Source organism: Rhea pennata, chromosome 1 (genome assembly GCF_028389875.1).
Source record: "Rhea pennata isolate bPtePen1 chromosome 1, bPtePen1.pri, whole genome shotgun sequence".
In the NCBI taxonomy this organism is placed as follows: Eukaryota; Metazoa; Chordata; class Aves; order Rheiformes; family Rheidae; genus Rhea; species Rhea pennata.
This window is the reverse complement of record NC_084663.1, coordinates 61,951,070-61,974,649: the sequence shown is the minus strand read 5'-3', so window position 1 is coordinate 61,974,649 and position 23,580 is coordinate 61,951,070. Positions and strand designations below refer to the sequence as shown.

At 35.5% G+C, this 23,580-nt stretch overlaps 1 protein-coding gene across 3 annotated transcripts in view; it reads right to left on the bottom strand.

The window, feature by feature from the left end:
• Nucleotides 1-89: 89 nt before the first annotated feature.
• The window catches only part of GNPTAB (N-acetylglucosamine-1-phosphate transferase subunits alpha and beta), a 47,472-nt gene continuing 23,981 nt past the window's right edge, over nt 90-23,580 (bottom strand). Inside the window, exons 9-21 of one of the 3 annotated variants that reach the window (XM_062589523.1) lie at nt 21,746-21,925; nt 20,514-20,684; nt 18,366-18,489; nt 15,630-15,833; nt 13,059-14,173; nt 11,781-11,980; nt 11,322-11,541; nt 10,154-10,267; nt 8,247-8,332; nt 6,371-6,469; nt 3,792-3,959; nt 2,459-2,549; nt 90-1,287 (exon numbers count right to left, since the gene is read on the bottom strand). In XM_062589523.1, coding sequence (XP_062445507.1) covers nt 1,210-1,287; nt 2,459-2,549; nt 3,792-3,959; nt 6,371-6,469; nt 8,247-8,332; nt 10,154-10,267; nt 11,322-11,541; nt 11,781-11,980; nt 13,059-14,173; nt 15,630-15,833; nt 18,366-18,489; nt 20,514-20,684; nt 21,746-21,925 — 2,850 coding nt within the window. In that variant the 3' untranslated portion in view covers nt 90-1,209. Of the gene's footprint in view, nt 1,288-2,458; nt 2,550-3,791; nt 3,960-6,370; nt 6,470-8,246; nt 8,333-10,153; nt 10,268-11,321; nt 11,542-11,780; nt 11,981-13,058; nt 14,174-15,629; nt 15,834-18,365; nt 18,490-20,513; nt 20,685-21,745; nt 21,926-23,580 lie in introns of those variants that run through there. The other 2 variants (XM_062589532.1, XM_062589539.1) reach the window with 2 other exon arrangements.

Below are 23,580 nucleotides of genomic sequence, written 5' to 3'. Positions count from 1 at the left end.
TTTACATAAGGAGTTACAAACATTAACTAAGTTACAAACACTAAGTGTTGTTTTTCTTTTAAACAAAAACAGAACAGACAAAAGCTTTTATCACATTTTAGTTAATTTCAGAACAAACCAAGTATCTTACAATCCATACACACATATATTTTGTACCTCTTCTGATTATAAAAATTAATATTTTTTTTGAATACTGCTAATACAATGAACTGAAGGTATACCACCAAACATTTCTGCTTGAAAACATTCAGTACCCTCCTCCACATAAAAACTTACTGTTACAATGTTCCAACAAGATTTAAAAACACCAAAGTTTGACATGTGAATATAAATACTGTTTTCTGAAGAGAAACATTGCTCCAATACATTGCTACATTAAAACAGTATGTTACCCATTCACATGGAGAGGCACTTTTGCTTTTTTTTTTTTTTTTTCTCCTTCTAAATTTACAATGCTTGTAAAATACTATACCTTGATCACTCATTTGATTCCAACTCTCTCTTTGTAATCAAGTCAAGAGATAACACCACTGTATTCTTTGGAATATAATACATCAGATAAGATGCAAAATATTTTTAAATTAACCAGCAATTGTTCTGTTACTATGCATTTTTGTTAGGACACATTTCTCCCAAATTCCATTTAAATACTACCAACAGGAGGATGAATTGTCACTGTGCTTAGAAGAATGTCAATATCATTAAATATAGCCTAATCTAAATTACAAATTACATAATGCTCTCTTAATATTCCCATAGGGCTGAAAAAAAAGAAAAAGAAAAAGAAAAGCAGCAACGACAGAAATTTGCAAAATGTTATGGAATGCAAGACCAAGGACCTGTTAGCTGATCCCAAACAACTTTGCCTTCCAACATTATTATACCTAGTTGGAAAAACCCACTGCAATAAATGCAGCTACATTTCTTTTGGTAACTCTTTTTATAAAAAAGGATAACATGCCCATGAATTAATGTCTGTCACATAAGATCAGTTGAAAACCAGCAACGTACAGGTTTTCTCCAATTTTTTGTTCTGCTTTTTGTCACAGCTCCAGCAGTTTGTATGTCAAAGTGTACTGCAAGTATTAGAACCGTAGATACATGATTTTTTTCTTCATATCAACTTAGTTAAAAGTCAAACCATAAAGACACTTAGAGATAAATGCTTATCACATCTTGAGGTAGACTGATCTCCAAAATAAAGCTCTTTTACACTTTGATTCGTTCGTGACCAACCTCCTTTTGGATCCTTCTCCTTGGAAAAATCTTTCGTTTGAGTGCAATTAGCTGAGTAGGAGAAAATAAAAAAAATATATATTATATTTACTTCTTTGCTTTGAGGCACACTGTTGTTCTGGCTTTGCTCCTATAAACTCTGTAAAATCTGTACCATCTCTAGTAATTAAGTCAATACTGTCTTTTTTTTTTTTTTTTTTCTCCTCCACTGCGCAGGAAAAAAAGAGCTATTACTTCAATTCATCAATTAGGCATATACTTTTCCACTGGACTTGTCAATAAGTAGAGTAAGAGCAGAAAGTGAAGAACACAATATGCCTATATTCTGATTATTTAAAAACACGGGTAAATGATATAATACCAAGCTACATTCAGTTACTAAAAGATCAACACAAAGCTGGTACTAAAACAATATATACAAACCTAGCTGTCCTACTGAACTGCTGACTACCACCTTCCTAAACCAAGTTACTAATGCAGAAGGAGTTTAATACATACAGAAGCTGAAAATCAAGGGAAAGGTTCATGCATAAGTTATATGTGGAGAAAAAAAAAGTTTAACAGCCAACCTTTCAAGAATTACACCCTCTTCATCAGACCGCGGAAAGGGTTATTTAAGGCCCCAACCTGTAAAGAATTACCCATACAATTTGTTCCATTGACTGCCCCTAAGTTTAGCAGGACTGATCACGTCCAAGAAAACTATTTTATCCTTGCAGAACTGGAGGTATTTAATTAGAGTCCAATTCAAAACCTACCAAATCCAATAGCAGTCCTTGCAGTTAATTTTATGGGATTTAGATCAGGTCCCTAAGTATCTTTCTTAAGATATTTTTCAGCAAGACTACACTATCAGTATTACTTTACACTTCTACCAATATGTGTTAATAGACTAAAATTTTCTACAGCAATTAGTGATTTTGAACACCCAATTAAGCACATTTAGGATGGACTTGACAGTTAGAAAGCAACTGAAAAGTAACACCACTTTCATCCCCTCTATTCCCAGAATACGATCCTGTTTTCAACAAAATTCAACCTGGTAACTCAAAAATTGAAATAACCTAATCAGTAGTCATAGATCATCTTTCCTTCCTTTACGAAGAAAAAAAATCCATGGCTATTCATCAAAACCTACTAAAATACATTCCATTTTATGCAATCCTGAAGATACAGCAAGATATTATATGTTGTAGATTTGGTAAGCTGATGTAACTTTTACCTGCTCAGCGAAAAATGAGATGACTGTAAATACAATAAGTGTTACTAGAACACAATGGGTCCAGAATTTGAGCTTGTCTCTATATGCCCTCCTGCGCAGAGATGGAAACAGAAACACAATTTCAAATATTATACATACAAAGGTATAAACTTTAGAGTTTCCACGAAATCAAACAAAGAAAACACATTTTAATAGTTTATCTATAGTTAACTTCTCATAGGAAAAGCAAAATGCCTATTTTAGGTATATAGACTTCTTTGCACATTTCAAAACTCTTCTTTATTCTCAATATACCTTGAGACTACTCTGATAGCCTTCTGGAGCCATTCTAGGGTACTATTTACATTGGCTCTTAAATCAAAATTTAACACTGCAACAAAGCTGGAAAACTCGACTGAAGCTAAAAATGGATTTCCATTAGCATTTCAGCATGCTGTAATCTATCCTGGTAGAAATCTGCTTTGACTACCAGAAAGTCAAAATACAGTGTTCTTTTGAAGTTAACACAGAACAAATTCTTGGCAGATGTCCTCAAAAGGGAGTCAATGATATGCATGTGCCTCCTCCTTCAGCATAGGTTTCTACGGCAAACTCCTAAAGACCAGTCGATTTACTCCCCCATTCCTCCTGTCACTGTTACAATATGGCTTGTACCACTATAGTCTATGCCCATTCCTGGCACCCACAATATTTCTTCTAAGCTTCCCCTAATATTTTCCTTTTCCTTACAAACAGCTGTTTCTCATAATTTGCTGGTCAGCAATAAAATTATCATACTGCTCTTCTTGTCTCATTTTTAATCAATATACCTGCCAGCCTTTCGCTTGTGTTCACAAATCATCTTCCCTGATTTCTGAACTTAAAATATTATTTATAATATGGTGATCACAAGGTAAATACACGACAACTTCACACATTAAAGATGCAAAAGGCAAAAAGACATTTTCCATGCTAACTATCCAGCTGATTAAATTGCTGAGAGCTTAAAAATGTCACTTACTGAAAAACTGTAGCAAAATCTGTATTGCTTGTCTCTCTGCAATAAACATGCAAAAATATTTTATTTTTGATTTAAAGATAGAGCAAAATGTTCTGAATTAATTAAAGTTTTGGGGGGAAATGGGTTGGGGCCAATCAATGAAATTTTAACGACCTTAAGAGCAACAGTAAAACCTAGATCCTGCAAACCTCAAATTTTAGCCCATACAAATCTTTTTAGGTTGCCTTCACCTTTAACTCCAGTATGACAACACTGGGAGAAATAGGACTTGTATAATATATTCTATGTTTATACGTAACTTGAAGAATTTTGAAGATAATTTGCATAACATACCATTCTTGAAGCTCATGCATATGAAGAAAACGATTCCGATACTCTCTTGGAAGTTCAAATTGGGAAGGTATGGGAAACATTGATTCATAAAAATCCCTAAGCACTGCTTTCACTGTCTGCGCATCCTTATGATTGTGATCAATGTTGTCATTCAGGCAAACAAATTTTCTAGAAAATAAGAAGTCTTTGTTAGAATATTTCATTTAATAATACAACAAAGCTACTGGCAAACAAAGAACACAAATGGCAACCTTTTAAACAGATTGATACGTTTGATATAGGTAACAGGTTTCCTTATATTTGCACTATTTTAAAGTTAGTTGGATTTTAATTCCGAGTCCAAATCACAGTGGAATTTAAGGACAAGCCACACTTGTATCTCTTCTATTTCTGTATTTAATGCTGCCATCTACTGACTGCTAATATGCATCATCCCAGCACCCACCACTGGATACCCACTGCAGAGGAGAAGGTTAGCTTTACAATTTTAGTAAGATGGGATTTTTTGTTTATTTAAGTTTTAAGTAGGTTAACATGAGTAAGGTATCTTAAGTAATAAAACAGGCTCCACTGTAGCAGGGAGACACAGTAAATTATTAATATTTTACTGCTTATGCTGCAATCTTCAGAGAAACTCAAAAGTACAGAAAATTGTGCAAGGCAAAACTTCATCCCAAGATTAAGTTATTGACAATGCTATAAAAATTGGACAGAAGATGACCTGAATCACTCAAAGATGAGCTTGTATAATCATCACCCAAAATAACAATCTGGATTGAACCTACAGTGAAATCACTGTGGCCACATGCCACATGCTCCCAATAATGCCTCTTGCACAGAGTTATTTTTCAGAGAACAAACAAATAGGTGTTGAAAGCTATTGAAAACGGTTGCAACTAAAGCAGCAGCTAGTGTACTGAACAGCTATGCACCCTTGGCCTCTCTGAGCTGGTGTCTGACAACAAAAATGCCCTTTGCTACATACGAGAAAGATATGTGCTTTATTTATATTGCGAGATAGAAGAGCCTTACTTTTTCCCCAGGGGAGAAATCATAGCTGGTGACATATACCTTGGAATTGCTAACCTTTTTAAAAGAAATGTGTTCTGGCCAGCTGCTGTATTCTGAATTGTGTGGTGTGCCATTTCAAAGAGCAAAGAAAAGTTCAGATTTCCTACGTGAAGACAGAAATAAGCAGAACTCTCTAGAGCGAGCAAATCTGCCTACGCAAGCCATTACACTTTGCCTTCAGTCTGAAGAGAATCTGGCATAATTGTTACACCACTCCTTAGACAATTACCTGCAGGGGACAAACAGTCATTTGAACTGCCACACCTGAGCAAAAAAAATACATCTTTTTCTCTTCAAAAACTAGCAGACTATGTCTACTCTATCAATACCATGCACTGCAAAGCAGATGGTTTCTAAGGACTGGATGCATTCGGGGAATTTATCCTGGACTAGCTGCCCTGATCTGGTCCCTTAGACTGGGAGCTTCCTCTGAGAGAAATGCAATTTACAGGCTCCAAGGATATTCCACATTGCAAATCAAAAGCATAGTAAGTGGGAATGGTCCGGATATTCATTCCAAAAGCACAATCCAGATCAAGTCACATGTTAATGTAGAGACAACAGCACTGCACTCTGCTATGCAGGAATACATCCCCCCAAGCAATTGACTCAACCTCACTTCATGAATCAGCCATAATGTGGGGCTAAAATATACAACACTCTTGCTCCTGAAGAGCAAAACCAAAGGGACATGTATATGGAGTCTCCAGCTGAGTCTAGAATAGCATGGAGGCTCCTAATAGGAAAACGAAGTCTACATTCCAGAGATCAGTTAACCCTCCTCATCTTGCCTGCCGAGGTTCCTGAGAAAATGGTCTAGACAACATGCTCAAAGCCATCTTCATCTAAGGATACAATTACTCCACAAAACAGGTAACCTCTTTTAAAGTCCCTAGAAAGCCTCAGCCCATTAAGCATTCTCTCAGATCTGGGTATCTAAACCTTTTGCCACTGTATTGTAGAAGGACAGAGCACCTAAATTCCATTTATGGATCTCTTGCTCATGGAAGATTGCTGTATTTTTTTAAAATTCCTTTCGTCTTGTTGTAACGGATCATGAAAGCATAATGCATATAAAAAATGATTTTGTAACAACATAATCCACCTCCAAATTTTATTTTAAATTTTATATGTAAGTAGATCAAAACTCTCTTTCCTGTACAATAAAATTACCTCCAATATAAAATGTATGCCCTCTGGGATGCCAGAAATGAAAACCTTAACAACAGCTGAAATTTCTCTATAAGGTTTCAAAGATACAAAGGAGATAATAATTTAATTAATTAATCCCTAGAGTTAGCAGTCACTTAACTTCACTTAAATAGGAAAAAAAAAAAAAAAAAAAGCAGCATTTTTGGTTAAAATTGGTCTTGCACTATAACATGCAGCGAATGAACACAGAGCAAAAAAAATATATATTTTTTTCTTCAATACACAAATATTTGAAACAGTTCAAACAGAAAATTAAAGCAAGATCAAAATTTCATAATGATCAAGAAATAGCATACCTGGGATTTTTTCGTATGTCATCTAGCTGACCAACTACATGAGAAACATTTGTGCGGATCATTTTGAAGGCAATTTCCTCTTCTCCCATGATTTCAAACCTTATTGTTAAAATAACGTTTATAAATTAAATATTTATTGAATCTTACTTAGGTTATGGTATTAATGTACCTTCTTCCTTAGGCATCTAACTGTCCAACTTTCATCATTATATTTTATGTGATTTCTATCACTATACTTACTTTTTTCAGCTAAGGCTCTCACACAGCCACATTTATTAATAGCTTACCATAAACTGAAGAACGGAATTCTAATACACACATAAGCTAATAGTTTCAGCAAAAGAATGATAATGAATCCTACCTACAAAGTAGACATACCCCTACTATAGTATTTACAATTCCTACAATTTACAACTGCAACTTAAAATTACACTTAAGATATGAAAAAATGTATTCTTACTTTCCAGTCACCAAGGCAAGAACATCTTAAAATAAATTTATAGAACTGCACACAAAACTACAATCTAAATTCCAAATACAAACCTTCCTCGCATATCAACTTAATAACTTACAGACAAAACAAGTATATGAAATGCAGAAGTGTCACACAATCCCTGAAAGACATTTTCAGTTTAAAGGGTTTGAAAGAGTTTGACTCCCTTACAAAAGGTGTCATAGTTATTTTTCATGTTCCGCATATACCTACAATACCTTTATTATTTTGATCAAAGAAAATCCAAAGCCTGTTCCTTGAAGCCTCATCTGAGAATATATTGCTTTTACAAAGCTCATGGAATTAACACAACTATTTAATACAGAGATTAACAGAATGAAAGAGCAGTATATATCTTAAACTCATTTACAGTAACTTACATATTAAGCACACCAAATCCTTCGCCCCTACACTCCAATATCTGTCAAACTCATCTCTTGTGTCAGCATTTAAGTTCTAGCGCAAACTCTCCTGAGAAGGGAATTACTTATAACGCATACAGCACAGCTTGAGGTACTATGAATGAATACACAATAACATCCAAACGCTGCCATAAGCGGCATCTGTGACCTTCTTTCACTCTACAGTCTTACTGGACTGTGTAGCCACTCGTGGCGCAGCTGAATGCTTCAGAGACTCCCCAACTCTTTCTGCTATCCAGCATTGCTGGTGACGCAATGGAGAGCTGACAAGGCTTCAGGCTCTGTGCCAGCAAGCAGTGTCAGTCAGACGCAACCGGTTGCAGGTTTCAAAGATCACAGATCCGAGAGAACCCTCACCTCAGACAGATCTACCAAAATACAATTACTCAAGCAAATCCAAGGTCATAGTTTGTTCTGCCCTTTCCAAAAGGAGATTCAAATCCCCTTCTTGTCTGCCTCTCTCCCCACCTGTAGCTTCTTCTCCTTGCAGAAAATCATTTTGGGCTGTAATACTTTTTCTTTTTTTAGGCAGATAAAAGGAGAATGAAACATAATTACAACTTCTACGTATAGGAATGCCTCCTTCCACCTTTTACACTGCTCTTTTTATACTGCTCTTATTCACTTTGTAAGTCAATTAATATAGCTGTCTGAAGCTACTCTGGCTTTTACTGCTACACAACAGAGTTAGGATTTGGCCCAAGAAGGTACATGCCACATGAAAGCCTTTAGTCTACTAAATAGCAAGTTATAAAAAATAAAAACAAAACATCATTCTGCATAATGAAACATATATTTTCAGTATTTTTACTTTGATTTCTCTCTTTTTAGCTCTTCTAGTAATATATACTAGCTTGATTTATTTTAACATATTCAGTACAACCTTCAGTCAGGTATGCACGCATCTTCTTGCTGCTCTGCAAAAGCTAACATTGCTTTTCACAGAAGTATCATAACATACCTATATTTGTTTTTGTCCTTGTATGCCTTACGAATTCTGTCAGTCACAGGTTTGCAATTAGTAACTAGGTTTTTAGTCACTGGAGGCTGGAAGAAAACGTATTTTTTACATTATAATTTATTCAAAGATTACAGAGTTTGTAGGAAACATATTGTAGCTGTAAAGAACAGCATATCCTACACTCTCTTGGAATGAAAAACAGTATTCCTTGATGATCTGTTGAGAACAAAAACTACTGCTGTATAACATTAGATATCTTACGAATTATATAAAATATTGAATGTTTTTGGCAAGAACATTGCAACTTCACATTTCATTCTCAATACAATATTCACAAATTGTAGCTGGCTTGACAATTCTTTGGCACTCCTCTGACAAAGACTACTAAATGCTAAGCAGCAACGCTGGCCAGGCAAGCTCTGCAGGACAGCTGATAAATTATTATCCTTATTATGCTATGTTAAAACAATTCTGGGAAATCAAATCCCTATTCTCATGGGATATTTCTACAGCACCAGACTCATTGCTAGAAATTTAGCTGCTGCAGACAACAGAAGCAAAAATAAATTAGGCTTTTGTGCTAAACAAAAACAATATTAAGTCACTATTTAAACTAACTTAAAAGAATAACGTTAGTACATCAGGCATTACTGTTTAGATCAGTAATATTTTACTGACTCTCCAAAAAAGATTTAAGTAATTTGACATTGTTTCCAGCCACAAAGACTTAAAACATGCTTATGGCAACCATCCTTTATTACTGCTCTTCAGAGTTTTCACTTCATAGATGCATATATGGCCTGACTGAGGATTTTGCAGACTGAAATAAGACAGTCAAAGAGGCAAGATACGTAAAATGAAGCAAGAATGTAATGTCCTCAGCATATGCAGAATTCTCAAATCTATGCTTTCTTTTCTTCAAGCCAGGCTGAAAGAATGGTTTTCTATAGAACTTTGCTAGAATTCAGACTTTGGGGAAAATATTCTTAAAATCTTGCAACTTAAACTGACAAGTATATAAGACAGGAGAGCGACTAAAAGGAAAAAAGGAAAAAGATTAAGACAATAGTCAGCTGTTTGTATATCTGCATCTACACACAGTATAGATCTCTGCACTTTGGTTGGTATGCATTGGAGATAAATAATAGTCTTCTACCACCCAACAGTTCATGCCCTGTATTCTGAAGAATTATTTTCTGCTTTAATTTAAAACCATAAAAAAACAGGTCATCAATTTAGCAGAGTATATGCATACCTTTTTTTAAACGTATAGACTGATTCAGGAATTAAAGTCTCATTGTAAAGGTAGTTAAGTTATTGGTGTCAGATATGAAGATTCTAGATACCCAAACACCCACTAATTTCAATGATAATTTAACCACCAAAATAGGAATTAAGACCTTAAATCCTTTTGGAACACCTAACGCTAAGTCTTAAATCTCTGGAAGTTAAGAGGAGTTACTCAGAAGTCTTCAAATTAGGATAGTTCTTCAAAAAGGATAGTTCTGAAGACATTCCTCGAGTTTGTTTGTTTTAAATATATGGGATACATTTCAAGTAAAGACTTTTCAGAAAGTTCTAGTCAGATAGGTATCAGTAAAGAGACTCTTGGTACACATTACCATTTTGGTTCACAATCGTGAATTAGTTTTCTTTAAAAGGTTGACTGTTTAAATCTATATAATAATATTCAGTAACTCAGTTTTTCCCTGCTTTGAAGAAAATTTTTTTGGCTTTAAAAATTAAGAAGCAGCTTATAAAAGTTCTATATTTAAAATTATTTGATGTGCACACAGGTAGCAATTTTTGTGAATACTTTTCTTCTAGAAATCATAACACCCTTTCAAGTGAAGTAAATATGTGCTCACCAAAGAAACCAAAGATCTTTCAGGACTAGCGTTTCTTACCAGATTGGGATCATAATATGCTTCCTGAGTTGGTGGAATGACATCGATCCGAGTGATGTTGGCAGGAAGAGCTTTTGAACAATTTATTAGCATTTGTTCTAGACCTGTCAAATCCTATCAGAAGGGCAAAAAGAAAAAAAAAAGTAATCCTGTTTTCTCACTGACAGTTCTAAACTTGTCCTTGTATTCAGGGTGCTCAGATATATTTAAAACATTATCTACACAGTGAATTCTCACATTACTGTATGAAAACAGACTTATCAGTTCAGCAGACCACAATTCAACAAATGCTAAAGTCAATGGGCCTCCCCATATGCTTGAAGTAAAGCAAATCCTCAGCGCATAGTTGAGCTGGGACCAGATAAAGCATGGCCTAAGTAGAAGAAATGTCATTTTTATTCAAAAGTGAACACAGCTTTACTGATGATGCCAAGACAGTAACGAATTCCAAATCCAGAAATAGAATATTAAATTCTGTAACAACAAAAAAAAAAGTACTAGAAAAGGCAGAAAGAATGATTTTCCAGTTAAGGTACAGGCCAAGAATACACTACTAAAGCACAGCTGTATTCTAGCTATGGCAAGTGTTTTTGTTGCACAAAATCAATTTCATTGGTTTGTGTCCTGCTTCCTCTCTATAAAGTAGAAATAGTACAGTTTTCTCTACCAGCTGTTTCTTTAAGAGCTTAAGTCCTGTAACTTTCATCTCTCTGCTCAGCAGGCTCCCAGAAAAATAAATGTGAATCTTTAGATGTAGTCACAGTATTTACAGTTACTTCGTTTCTACCCTTTGTGTCACTCCTTTATCTAGCTCCTCGGGGAAGCACTGTTTTTTACTATGCATGATGTTCTGCACTCCTGTCAGAGGCTTTTACTACTGTTTATGTTATAGTAGAGATCTTTTCTAGCAAACACAAACTAACTGCTGTCTTGAACTCAGAAGCCAATGACCTGTTTTTCTGATGATGCTAAAACTCTTAATTGTTGACACAACACAAACAAAAGAAGTAGAACATATTAATATCCTATTCTCAAGTTAAAATTTAAGCATAGGCAAATGCTTAAAGGAAGAATGCAAGAAAGAATAAGGATATGATTCCTTTCATGATAACTATTTAGGAATTTACAACTGAAGTAACCCTAAAAACCATTGCTAAAGAAAGAATACCTGCAAACTTAAGGGTAGTTCATGGATTCTCGTGGCCAATGTGCGAATCTCTCTGTCAGACAATATGCCTGACTGGTCTGTATCAACCTCATCAAAGATTTGGGAAATATTCAGTGGCTGGACTGCACTCATAAGATAGTAAAAATATGAAAAAGCAAACTGCATATCCTCTGAATGTCGCACTTTGTGAAATGATGTTTTGTCAAATTCCTCAGGAAACCTATAGAGATAAAAAGAAAAAAAAGTAAGCTAATTTAGTATTTCAGTTTGTTAAAGTAGAACATTCCTTACCTAAAAATCAATTGTCACATAAAATTTTAAGAGGTCTTCAAAAGTCTCCTTATTTTAGCACAACTATCATTATGTGAGAAATTCTTCATTTCCCTTTTCAAAATATAACAGAAAGATGGAATTACATCACCTATAGTTTTACATAATTTCAAACAAAGGCATACTTACATATCCTGTAGCTGTTGCATAACAGTGCGGTCAATCATGTGAGGCATGTGAGCAGGGACTTTCCGAGATGTAAATCCAAATTTGCTGTTTAAAAGCTTATTTACGTATCGGAGGGAATCAGCAAAGGTATCTTTCAGCTGCCTTCCGAAATGTTTACCATCAGTGAAGTAGGATATCTGTTTAAGTAATGATTCTTCTTCCTAAGCAGCAGGACAGGTACACATCAAAGTTGTTATCAAATAGATCAAAAGGATTAAACATATGAGCAAACTGACATTTCAGCTAGGTGCTAGCTCTTTCCAGCAGCTGAATATTTTAAGAGATCCCTTAAATATTTTTCTTCAAATTCCTTAGTTCTTTCTTTAAAGAGAGAAAAAGATAACTTTCCCCTCAAAATCATTATGCTCTGATCTGTAAAGATCTTTCTTAACATTTTTCCTCAGAAACACATATTTGCCACTTTCAGTTATCATATATTTGTAATATTGACCTCCTTTGCTGATTATCCATCCACATTAGATGAACTGAAATCCCATGAATATGAAGGATTCACAAATCCAATCCCAAAGAAAGAGGTGATCTACTTAAAATATATCACCTTTGCTATTTGAAGGGGTGAAGAACAGTTGTTACCAACTGAATCAGTCTCTTATCTTCTCTTGGGTTTTCAAAACTGCCAAAATGCTTTGGCTGGAAGCAGAGGGAGCTTCTTGTATGTTTTCTTGACACGGTCTGAATATCCAGTTTTGTTGACAGACTTTCAATTTAGCTTTTAGGCACCAAATAGTCTTCATTATATATATGAACATTTTTAAGTTTTTCTTTTTTTTTTTTTTTTTTTTTTTTGGTACAGACTGGATACAAATTTGTATAAAGGAAATTGAAACAAAAATTAAGCTTTCTGTTGCAGTGCTATGCATCTAAATGATAATTGAGGACTTTATATTGCGTATTTGGCAATTGAGGATTTTGGCACCATACCAACAGACACTGAATAAAGAGTCAATATGACTAAAAATCCAGTAGAAAGGGAAAGAAAATGGCTATTCAGCTCTCACCTAGCTAACAGATGTCCAGACCACCAAATTAAATAAGAAAACTCAAAACTCAAAAAAGTTTTCAAAAATCTCAGAGGCAAGACACAGTTCAAATCAAATCAAAAAAAAAAAAAAAAAAAAAAAAAAAAAAAAAAAAAGCCCCACACATTAACAGGATTTCATATAATGATGCAAAAAATATGCAACTATTCCATTAAAGCAGCGAAGTTACAATACTCACATCAAGAAGGTCTTGGAAATACTTCCTTTTCTCCCATGGCAAAAAGCCTTGGTTGCTTCCAGCATAATACTGTAACTTTCTTCCCAGGAAACCCTCCCTTACATTTGTATCCATCTGCACAGGTCCTTTTCCTCCTTCCATTCCCTCTGTGTTTTCTCCAGTCTCTACATTCCCACTATTTTTTGATTTCTGGGTTCCCTTTAATATGAGGGTATTCAATACTTTTTCTTGAGATTCACTTTTATTTCCCATGCTCTGGGCTGGAAGTGTAGATTTAGGGCTTATTTTAGAAACAAATTTCTTTCTGTTCATTGTCACAACCAAACCAAGGGGATTGGTTCCTGCCAGCCTTGAAGAAACTACTTCATTTGTTTTTATTCTTGTTTCTATTTTGCCATCATTTAAATCTTTATAAGGCTTATGCGCACTGGTACGGTTCTTCTGATCTTCTGAACTATAACCTACACCCTTCTTTTCAAGGCCTACAATCCTCTTCACTGTAGTTAAGTATTGAAAAGGTCTCAGGAGAGCAGCCTTGGATAGATTAAACCCTTTCTGAGTGATATCTCCATTTATTAGCTTTAAATCCAGGTTCTGTAGAGCTAGCTGAACATCTTCAGGAAGGAGAGATACATTGACTGACGGCATTATCTCTTCATGGAGCCTCTCTATCGTGCCATTCAGTCGTTTCCTGATTCTTGGAAAGCGTTTTTCTTCAGGAATATCCTCAAATATCATTTCAGCTTCTGGTATTGAAGTTGGAGTTTTATAATCAGCATTGGATTTTTGCGTGGAGGTTGTGTTCAGTTTTGGTTCCTCTCTAGTATCAGCTTCAACAGCTACCTGCATTTTAAATTCTTCATCATTTTTATTTAGAAACGTAAAATTAAAATAGATAACAGTTGCATTCATGCCACTATGCATTATGAGATGGATAGTCTTCCATTTGTTAGCTACTGAAGCATGTCGGATAATTGGATTATCACTATAGGAACCCTCAATTCCTTTCTTGGCTATTTCACTAAAGCTGAAATAGGGCAGACATTCACCTTTTGGAATAACATAGTAAGTCTGATTAAGCTGAAGTGTCACCCTGTACATCTCTTCAAAGTGATCTGAAAAATACCAAACAAATTTCTGTCAGTTTGAAGCCTGATGCTTTTTTTTCAGTTTTATTTATTTTTCGCTGTGACATGCCCAGCAAGATTCACAGTGAGACAACTTTATAAAACACTTAAGGTAACTTCCACCTATCAACTCACCTATCTTTAATAACGAATTATTAGAACATACTCACATTTATTAACCTGCCAGCCATTCCAGTGACCATTCTAAAAGCCACTATAGTTGATCAGACTTTCAGTCTCTACCTACAGAGACTACGTGGCTCACTATCACGCTTCTCTTACCTAAAATTAAGTAAAGGTCAGAAGTAACACACTCATACGAATTTTTGCCATGTTTTAACAGATTCATGTCACAAAAGTAAGACTACATTATGTTAAGGCATCTTGATTTGAGACTCCTAGAATCATTAAGGTTAAAGCAAACTTCTCTCCTACCGCAGCAGAAGACAGATTATCTGTCAGCTCTCACTGCCAGTAACAGTTGTCGGTAACACACTTCCTTCTCAGCACAGACACAGGGAAGGCTTTACTCTTCCACGCAGGCTGAATTCTCCCATATCTGTTCCTCTTTCTATGCCAAACTTCACCCTCAATCACTTCAATCACTCCTGCTAGTCCTTCATTTCAAACTTTAGCTCCTCTCTCTGTGCTCTAATTTCTCCATGATTTCCTGGTCCCACCTGCAACCCTCCCACACTGCACTTTGCATCTTTCTCCTCACTTTTCATGCTTTCTCTACGATTATACTTGTAAATCTGTATCCTCCCATCTCCAAATAGCATGCATTTCAGTATTAAAAGACTTCCCAATGCATTCTATCGTAGAGAAACATGTATAAAGCTTTTCACTTTTTAAATGCATCGAGATCCCATCTTGAACCCAACTGGTAAATGCAATTAACAGACGAAAGCCTCTGTAGCCAGCGGCACACAAGGAAAATATATTTTCATCTAACTCACACTACTTGGCGGAACTCACAGATGACCGAAAGCAGCCTCTGTCAACAGTCCAGAACAAGGCTTGAACTTGCATCTCTAGTTCTGATTTCTTAACTATTATGAGCATCACCAATCAAATTAGTTATTCTTATCTGTGCAAAGACTATATGCTTCTCTGAAATGCAATTCCCTCATTTAAAATTTAAGCTTCTTGGGGCAAGGAAATCACTGCCTGCTACTCTGTATCATATCAAGCATCCTGTCTATGCTTGGTCAATAACCGCTTCTGCAAATAAAGCGGCATAAAATACTCATTCAGGTTTGGATCAATAAATATACAAAGTCTTGCTGACTTTTTCTCCAGCTTTTAACAGTTCTTTTCCTACAACTCTGCAGGGCATCTGAGCACAATCAGAGAATAATAACGAACAACAACAAAAAAAAAAAAGGTAGGTCAGTTCAAGAGAATCCTTACAGAAAGTTTATCAGTGTTGTATTTTACATACCTTGCCCACAGTCACCAGCATCAAATCCACAGGAGAGGACATTGCAGGCCTGATCACAGAATTTGTCTGCTAGCCAGGAATTAGCACAGCCTTGGTTACAGTAAGAAACGCCACTTATTCCTCCACCAAACTGCCATGGTAGTCCATTCCCTATACCTCCCACTGCACCACCTCCAGCAACATAGCGACTAGCTCCACTGTTACCTAGAGTGACAGACAAAAACAAACAAAAAAAACAAAGAACAATCCTTTGAAATCCTCATTTTTGAGGACAGGCACATTGTGGTGCTGTTTTAAACCACATTGTTAAGCTAGGCTGAGAAGAGTCAGTTAAATCTTATCTATCTACAACAAAATTAATACATAATGCTGGCTAATTAGCCCTCTGTGCAGTAGTGTAAAATTTATAGTGTGCAAAATTCCATACTATGTAATTTGGAGGATGAACTTAAAAACACGACAACAGAAGTTAACAACACATTTTGTCTCAACTTTAAAAAGGCAAGCAGACAACTCACTTCCTCTCTTGCTTGCAGTCTTGACTGCACAACCCCTAAAGGGGTGCGTCATTTCTTCAATCCAGAAGTACGACCGCCTTTTGCTAACCCACAGTCCTGAAAATTCAATCTAGGAACTAGAAACATAACTTCATGATCAGCGTAGGCTGATTTAAAACTGCTCTGGTGTCAAAGGTGTATTCACTTCCCTGCACACAACAACCATTTGCTAGGGCTAGAATCTACGCAGCAAGTCTAATCCAGCTAAAAAATAACCTTTCTTCTTCCTTCCGCCCACTCTTCTTGAAAGCAAAATACTAATGCAAGCGAAGGAATAGAAACATGTATGTAGCCATGGTTGGCAGGACCAGGAAGAACTGTGCGTTTTACCACTAGTGCAGTCTTTGGTTGCCTTTGTAAATCCAGGTTTGGACTTACTACTAAGGAGACATGCTAGGCTCTTAGCACCTCACTTGCCATCAGTACCTGACGCTATGGGTAAAATTTTCCTCTCGTTTATATCTATTCCCCTTCATTTTCATCGAAATCGTAGCTTCAGTCCCTTCTCACTCCAAGGGGTGTGCAAAGTCATCACCAATAATAATTAGGCAGGGCAACTGAATACTCTGGAAGGTGAGAAAACATAATTCAGATATTCTTGAGAGAAATGACAGATCCTCAGTGTGCACAAGTTCGAACAGTAATAGATTTTTTTCTCATACCTATACTGTTCTGAGTGTATACAGGAAATAGCCTTTCATTAAGAGTGGGTTTGCACATAAAAGATTTTCAGGCCAGAATCATGTTAAAAAAATTGACACTTGGTTGAGACTGAAGAATCTTCACATATCAGACATTACTAAAAACATAAGTCAATTCATTTTTACTATCTTACATCCTCTTTGTTCATTTATGGATAACAGTTTAAAAAAAGATCACCCTTTCCTGGAAATGAAGCATGCCTAACTGTGCAGGTCTTTTCTGATTGGTGGGAGCTTATTTTTTCCCACTTCACATTTCCTTTAAAGCAATTTCCTTTTTTTCCAAGGTACAAAAGGAATGGACGAATAGTTTTAGCCCTGAACGCAGCAACAGTCACAGGGGTTTCCTTCTGCAGGAAGCACATGGTAAGAAGATACAGACATTCATTCACACTAAAAAGCTACTGGATCTACCAGGCAAATATTCAGCTGTGGTCAACTGAAGTTAAAAAGTATTATAAGCAAGAAGCAACTTTTCATAGTGACTTCTTCATCAATTTGTGTAACATAGCTATCACAGTTTTAGAGTATTTGAATAGACACATGGCCTTTTCTAAAGATACAAAGCTGTGATTTCATAGAACTCGTAAGAGAAATTTGATTTACCAGGTGGAATTTTGTGCCTTAAATTTCTCAATAGCAAGAGATGTAGCAAGGGAACTGGTAAGTAAAGTTATTCAGTGTGTTTATACTCAGACAGCATTAAAGAGTTTTAAGACAAGAAAACAAATCAAAAATAGTGGAACACAGACTACGCTCAAAGAGATGGCACAAAATCTACTTTGAGTATGCTCATGGCTATGGCAATGAGTAAAGCCAGTATAGACAACCTCCTCCATAAGGGGAAAGTGGGTCAGAACTTTGAAAATTAAGTAATACCATAAAAATCTCACAAATAGTCTTCCCAGCAAATACTCTTGCCAGATATTTAACTAAAAAAAATTTGACTTCAGCTTAGAATTCATATTTATAAAGTCTAGTAAACAATATTAATGGAGGGCAAGTGAAGGGAGACATCAAGTCTGTAACACTGTGCAAAGTGCTACCATTACATCCACCAAACAGAACTTTGCATGCAATTCCAAAATGCAAATACTGTTATTTGTGTAACACATCTTATTTGTTCTAGCTATATCTCTTGCTACTTGCTTACTTATCTGAGGCATATAATTTTGTTCAATAAAGTCAGGATAGAAGTTCAGTATTATTATTCCACTAGAAGTGCAATACTGTTACTTGGGACTCAGTAGTAAACAGGGAAGTCTTTGTTGGGTACAATTTCTGAATCTATTTGTTGTAATTTGCCAGGTTTTCATAGTTTAGAGGAAATAGTTTTTAAAAATTATATGAACAACTTTTTTGTATTATTTAAAGACAGTAAATTTTGTAGTTACAGGACAATTAATGAGTCACAGAATTATTCTTACAAAGAAAAACAGGTCAGTTAATTGTTTCTAAATTTAACATTGTGAACTTACCAATGCAATCACCTCCATCCCAGTCACAAGCTGAGTTATTACAGGCTTTATCACAGTAACCATCTTTAATCCATGAGCCAGGACATCCCTCAGCACAGTTTGGCACAGGCCAAGTCAAGTAAACCTGGAACAACAGTACAGATAAGGACTGGCAAATAAAAGTGAACTGAGCTCATTTTTACAATACAGTGACTTAAAATAATGCCTCCCCATGTGTACTGCTTCACACGTTCATAAAGCTTTACAAACGGCATTTAAACTCTATTGTCTGTGAGGTGAATTTCAGACAGAAGGACATTAAGGCTCAGAAATTAAATGAATTTCCAAAGATGCACAGCAAGGCAGTAGCGGCAGAAATAGAAAGTAGGACTTCTCAAATCCCCATCCCTGTGATTCATTTCTGCAAACCACATTCAAATGCATATATCTTTTATCAGACAAAAAGAGGGAACTTCAAATCTAAAATAGCTTTGCAATTCACTTGTTCTCCTGACTCAAATGTTTCTTCATTAGTAACCAGTCATGAGATAACAAGCACATGTTAAACATAATCCCTGAAGCATCTGATCCTCTGACTTAAATAATTCTAAGAATTACCAAGATAAAAGACGTGTGCATGGGTACATATATGTTCAACTTGGCAAGCATTAAAAACTACATGCTTTTTCCTTTAGACCTTACTGTTTCAGGATTTTAGCAGCATATTTCACACTGAAACACTTACTGATTAGGTTATCAGGAACAACATCTCACCTACGCTCACCTCATCATAATGAGGAAACAATAATTGAAAAACAATAAAAATACACTAATTGCAGGATTTGGCAAATATTTGACTATTTCCTTAAAATTTTTAAATCAATTAGAAGTCTTCAAATGTCCTCAAGTACTAAACGTAATACTTTTACAGTACCTTAAACTAGTTTTGTACAACTCCTATTACTCCGCAGATGGAGATATAATGGCAGAATACTAGAAACAGTAATGTTTAGCAATGTTTTCAAACACATCAGTGTTTGAAATTGTCCTTTCTACCTGCCCAGAACAGAAATAAAAACATTAAAAAAAAATCCGAGGTGTTTTTACTACTGTAAGACTCCTACTGCTGTTAGCTGCACAGAGGGGAATATCATTTGACAGAAATGGCACTAAACCAGAAAACCCAAGCCCACATTCTAGTCATGGTTTACCCCTAGAGCGACCATAGCAAATTTGTTTTCCCTCCTCGCATTTTTTTTTCCTACTACGCTGCAAGATTGTTGTTGTAAGTGCATGCCTCATTACATGAACAAATATGTGAGTGCAGATATGTCACGTCTGCCCACATGAAATGTTTAATTCGGTAGCCTCTAGTATATTCTGGGTCCCATTACATATTTCTGCAATGCAAATAATATAAATCTTGAAGTTTTTCCTCCATGGCTCTCTTGTAGACTAAGCTCACAGAAAAAAACTCTGCTGACAACCAGTCTTTCAACACAGTTATTGCTAAGGCTTCCTCAGCTTGCTTGCTTTGTTTAACCACAGTTGTTACTAACAGATATGCTGAAATACTAGCACACCTGTAGTAAATAATTATATACTGAATTGTCAAACATATTCCAGGTTCCTGGAATACAAGTGGTTAATAGTAAACTTAAATATTAGACCAGTTTGAATGTCATTTGACTTCAGCATTCCCACGGAAGAATTAATTCTGCTGTCTTTCGAACAGAGTATTTCCCACAGAGCAAAAGGAATTCACGAGGGAGGAAAGCCTGACAGCTGCTGAACACCAGACCAGCCTTAACCAGGGTGCAGACAGGAAGTTGGGGAATTAGGAGAACTACACTGATGGAAAAAAGTGAAGCAGAAAGCCTGACAGAGGAACAGTTATACCCTCAGAAACAGAGTAGCAAATATAGATAATTCTGCACCCAAACATGAATACAGCACAAACACAAAAAAGACAAAGCTTTTTCCATCTTGTATCTTTGCTAGCGATTTTCTAGTGAAGAATAATGATCCCTAAATGGGAGGGGGGTGCAAAGCAGAAGCTTCTTATATTCATGCTCCCTTTCAAAGGGGTATTTCTTCATTTTACGTAGTATTAGCACAGAAACTTTTTGAATCTACCTCTAGTAAGAAGTCCCAGTCATAATGGCTTACCTTTTGGCCTTTAGAATGACTGTAAAAATCATCAGGCCAAACATCCTTTCCAAACATAACATCATCATTGAGGTAAATAAATTTCTGAGAGAGGCCACTGATACGATGAATATGACTTTCAATAGCTGGTGAACTGAAGGTAGGCAAGTGACTCACATTTTGAAATATTTCCTACAAAAAGAAAGAAAAAAAAAGACAAGAAATCCAACAACCCAAAACAGTTTCAGAAGGCAAAATAAAACAAAATACACCCATAAAAGGCCACATACATTAGAAAAATTTGGTACCCGTCTAAATTAAAAAAATTACTTCTAACAATAAGAGATGTGAAAGACAAAAAAGTGAAAAGTGATTAGCAAAAAAGAAATAAACTTTATCTCCTTTTCCTACATAAAAATATTTTCAAGTCTGTGCTAGTTAACTAAAAACAAATGGACTGGAATCAATGCATAGACACAGATTCCTATTTATTTCACTAGATCAAGCCCAAAGTACACATATTTATTCATCCTGTGTAGTTCAGGCTGCCCAAAATTTCAAGCCTCTTCCAACATTCAAGCAGTTAGGATTCTTCCATCTCTTACAAATAACTTAGCAAGCAGACAGTAACAGAAGCTGAACTGGTATCTTGTTACCTCTTTGGTTGCTTGGGGCTGTAGTATTTCAAGATACCAAAATTACCCCTGAATTTGTAATAAGAAGCCACTACGGTATTTTTATTGCTTCACTTATCCAGGAAACTTTGAATCTTTTTTTCTTTTTAAATAATGTTTTTAGAATGCATAGCTACTTTTTTTGCAACCAACTAGTTAATTCCAGTAACTACGGTCTACTCTGTCTCAACACAAGTTTATTAGGTTATTGCTCATCCTGAGACAGTGTTTACAGACTGAGATTCAGATTGCACTTCCTCCCCCCCCCCCAAGATTTTTATAAATAGATTTTATAAGGAAATTAGACACGGGTACAAGTTAGCTGAAGCATAAGTATCTGGAAAATGGACTAAGCAAAGTTTTGATGCATCTTCAGCTACCTTCCTAGCCAAGCTGAAATACAGAAATATACTGGGGTTTAACAAAACCATGGACAAAAGGGGAAAGAGGTGGTCCCTTCTACCTTTCTCATAACTGCAGCCTTTAGCTGATAGAGGATAATGAATTTAAAAACAAAGACATAACCTTTAATAGTGGCATGTTCCTGATGGGGTTTTTTTGGTTTGTTTTGTTTGTTACCTGATGCGTCACTATAGTTATCCGAGGATTATCCAGGTTAAGCCAGGAAGGAATCTGCCCATTAGTGACAATGAAAATGTGTCGCACCCAAGGGGCATGCCTCTCTATTGATCGTAATGAATACCTCAGCTCTTCATTATCTTCAAAACGGCTAGCAGAAATATCTTCATCCTGTTTAGACTACAAAAAGGAAGAATCCTCCACTTAAGATTTAAAAAGTATATATTCAGGATCTGATCCAGCAAGGTAGCATGTAGTATGCTTTAACATAAGCCTTCATGAGTACTTCAAGACTTAGATATTCAAAATAAAATGTATATTGATCAAATTAAGACTACTCTTCTACAGAATTAGAATCTACTGATATATCAAGGCGAACAATATACTCTTCTGACGTCAGCAGCTGACTGCAAGGTATCATTACAATGTTTGCTGACCATACTCTAAGATGACAGTGGCTCATTGAATCTGTCTCTTGAAGAAAGAGTCCCAGAAAAAAATATACCCTCCTGCTTTCCTGGATTATTAGTTCCAACTATCTCCTCATCTCCCTACACCTTTGTGTGGTGGGCTTATTGAAAGTCAAGTTACATATCAAATCATGAACATCACTTTTCTCAACTGAGTTTTAAGAGGCTAGGACATTGCAAGTATATTACATCATAAACCACATATAAATGTCACTTTATAGAGATACACTAGAAGAGTCACCTCTTCAACATCTCCTGATCTTTTATTTTAAAAAATTTTTAAACAGGAGAAATTTAACAAAACCAAGCCTAATATTTACCATAAAATAGCTAAATGTTTCTGCATGCTTTTTATTAAAAAGCTAACATTTTAATCAGAAACTTTTCAGGTAAGTAAAAACATTAGTTTATGTGATAGTGTAACATACATTTCCTTCCTATTTTTGAGAATTTAATGATCTTTTCTAAAAATAACAATCGAGGCCACCTAAAGAAGTATGTCTAACTAAAACAAGATACTCTATGAAAATCTGAATTTGTAATAACTACCACTTCCACTGCAAATTCTACACATTCATCTCTTTCTTCTTCAATATGTACAGTAACATAACTTATATATTCTCAGTGGTAAAACAACTTAAAACCTTACCTTTCAGCAATACCAGTATGCATCGGTTAGTTACCCATTTGTGAAAGAATGTATTATTTTAACATGAGGAAGTATGAAATCTGAGTTCAGAATTTGTATTAATGAGAAAAGTTCGCTGAAAGCAAGTTCACAGAATTCAAATAGATACAGTAAGCCGTATTAGAAAGTGCATGTTTACCTTATGTATGTTATTTGATATTTAATATAAAATAAGTTTCTGGCAGGGAAAAAAAAAGATAAAAAAATCAACAAGACTTTTGAATGATCTTGTCTTGAAAAGGACATTTTTATTTCCTTTTGATAAACTCAACATCCTGGTATGTATAATTTATTTAAAGTAAAACTCTTCTCCTTAGAAACATCTGTATTTTAGTTCTTTAAAATTTTTGGAAGAGAAGTTAATTAATATTTTCTTAGCATATGTGATGCTGCAAAACAAAAAATGCCGGGAATATCAGGAAGGAAACAGAATAGTGTTTAGTAATAAAAGTCTCTCTCCCCCACACACAAAACGCCTACTTATCTGACAGTCAATATCAGTGAAGACTTTCAGGAATTGTCTGCATACAATTTTAATCAGAACATGTGCAGAAGGACAAAGCTTTTTTCAGCAGAGATCAAGAAAACTTCAGTTAAATGCTGCCCTGTATGGTCAGTCTTCCTTCTTGATTTCAGGATGTGAGAGTGTTCTCGTGGCATTTTTCTTACAACATAAC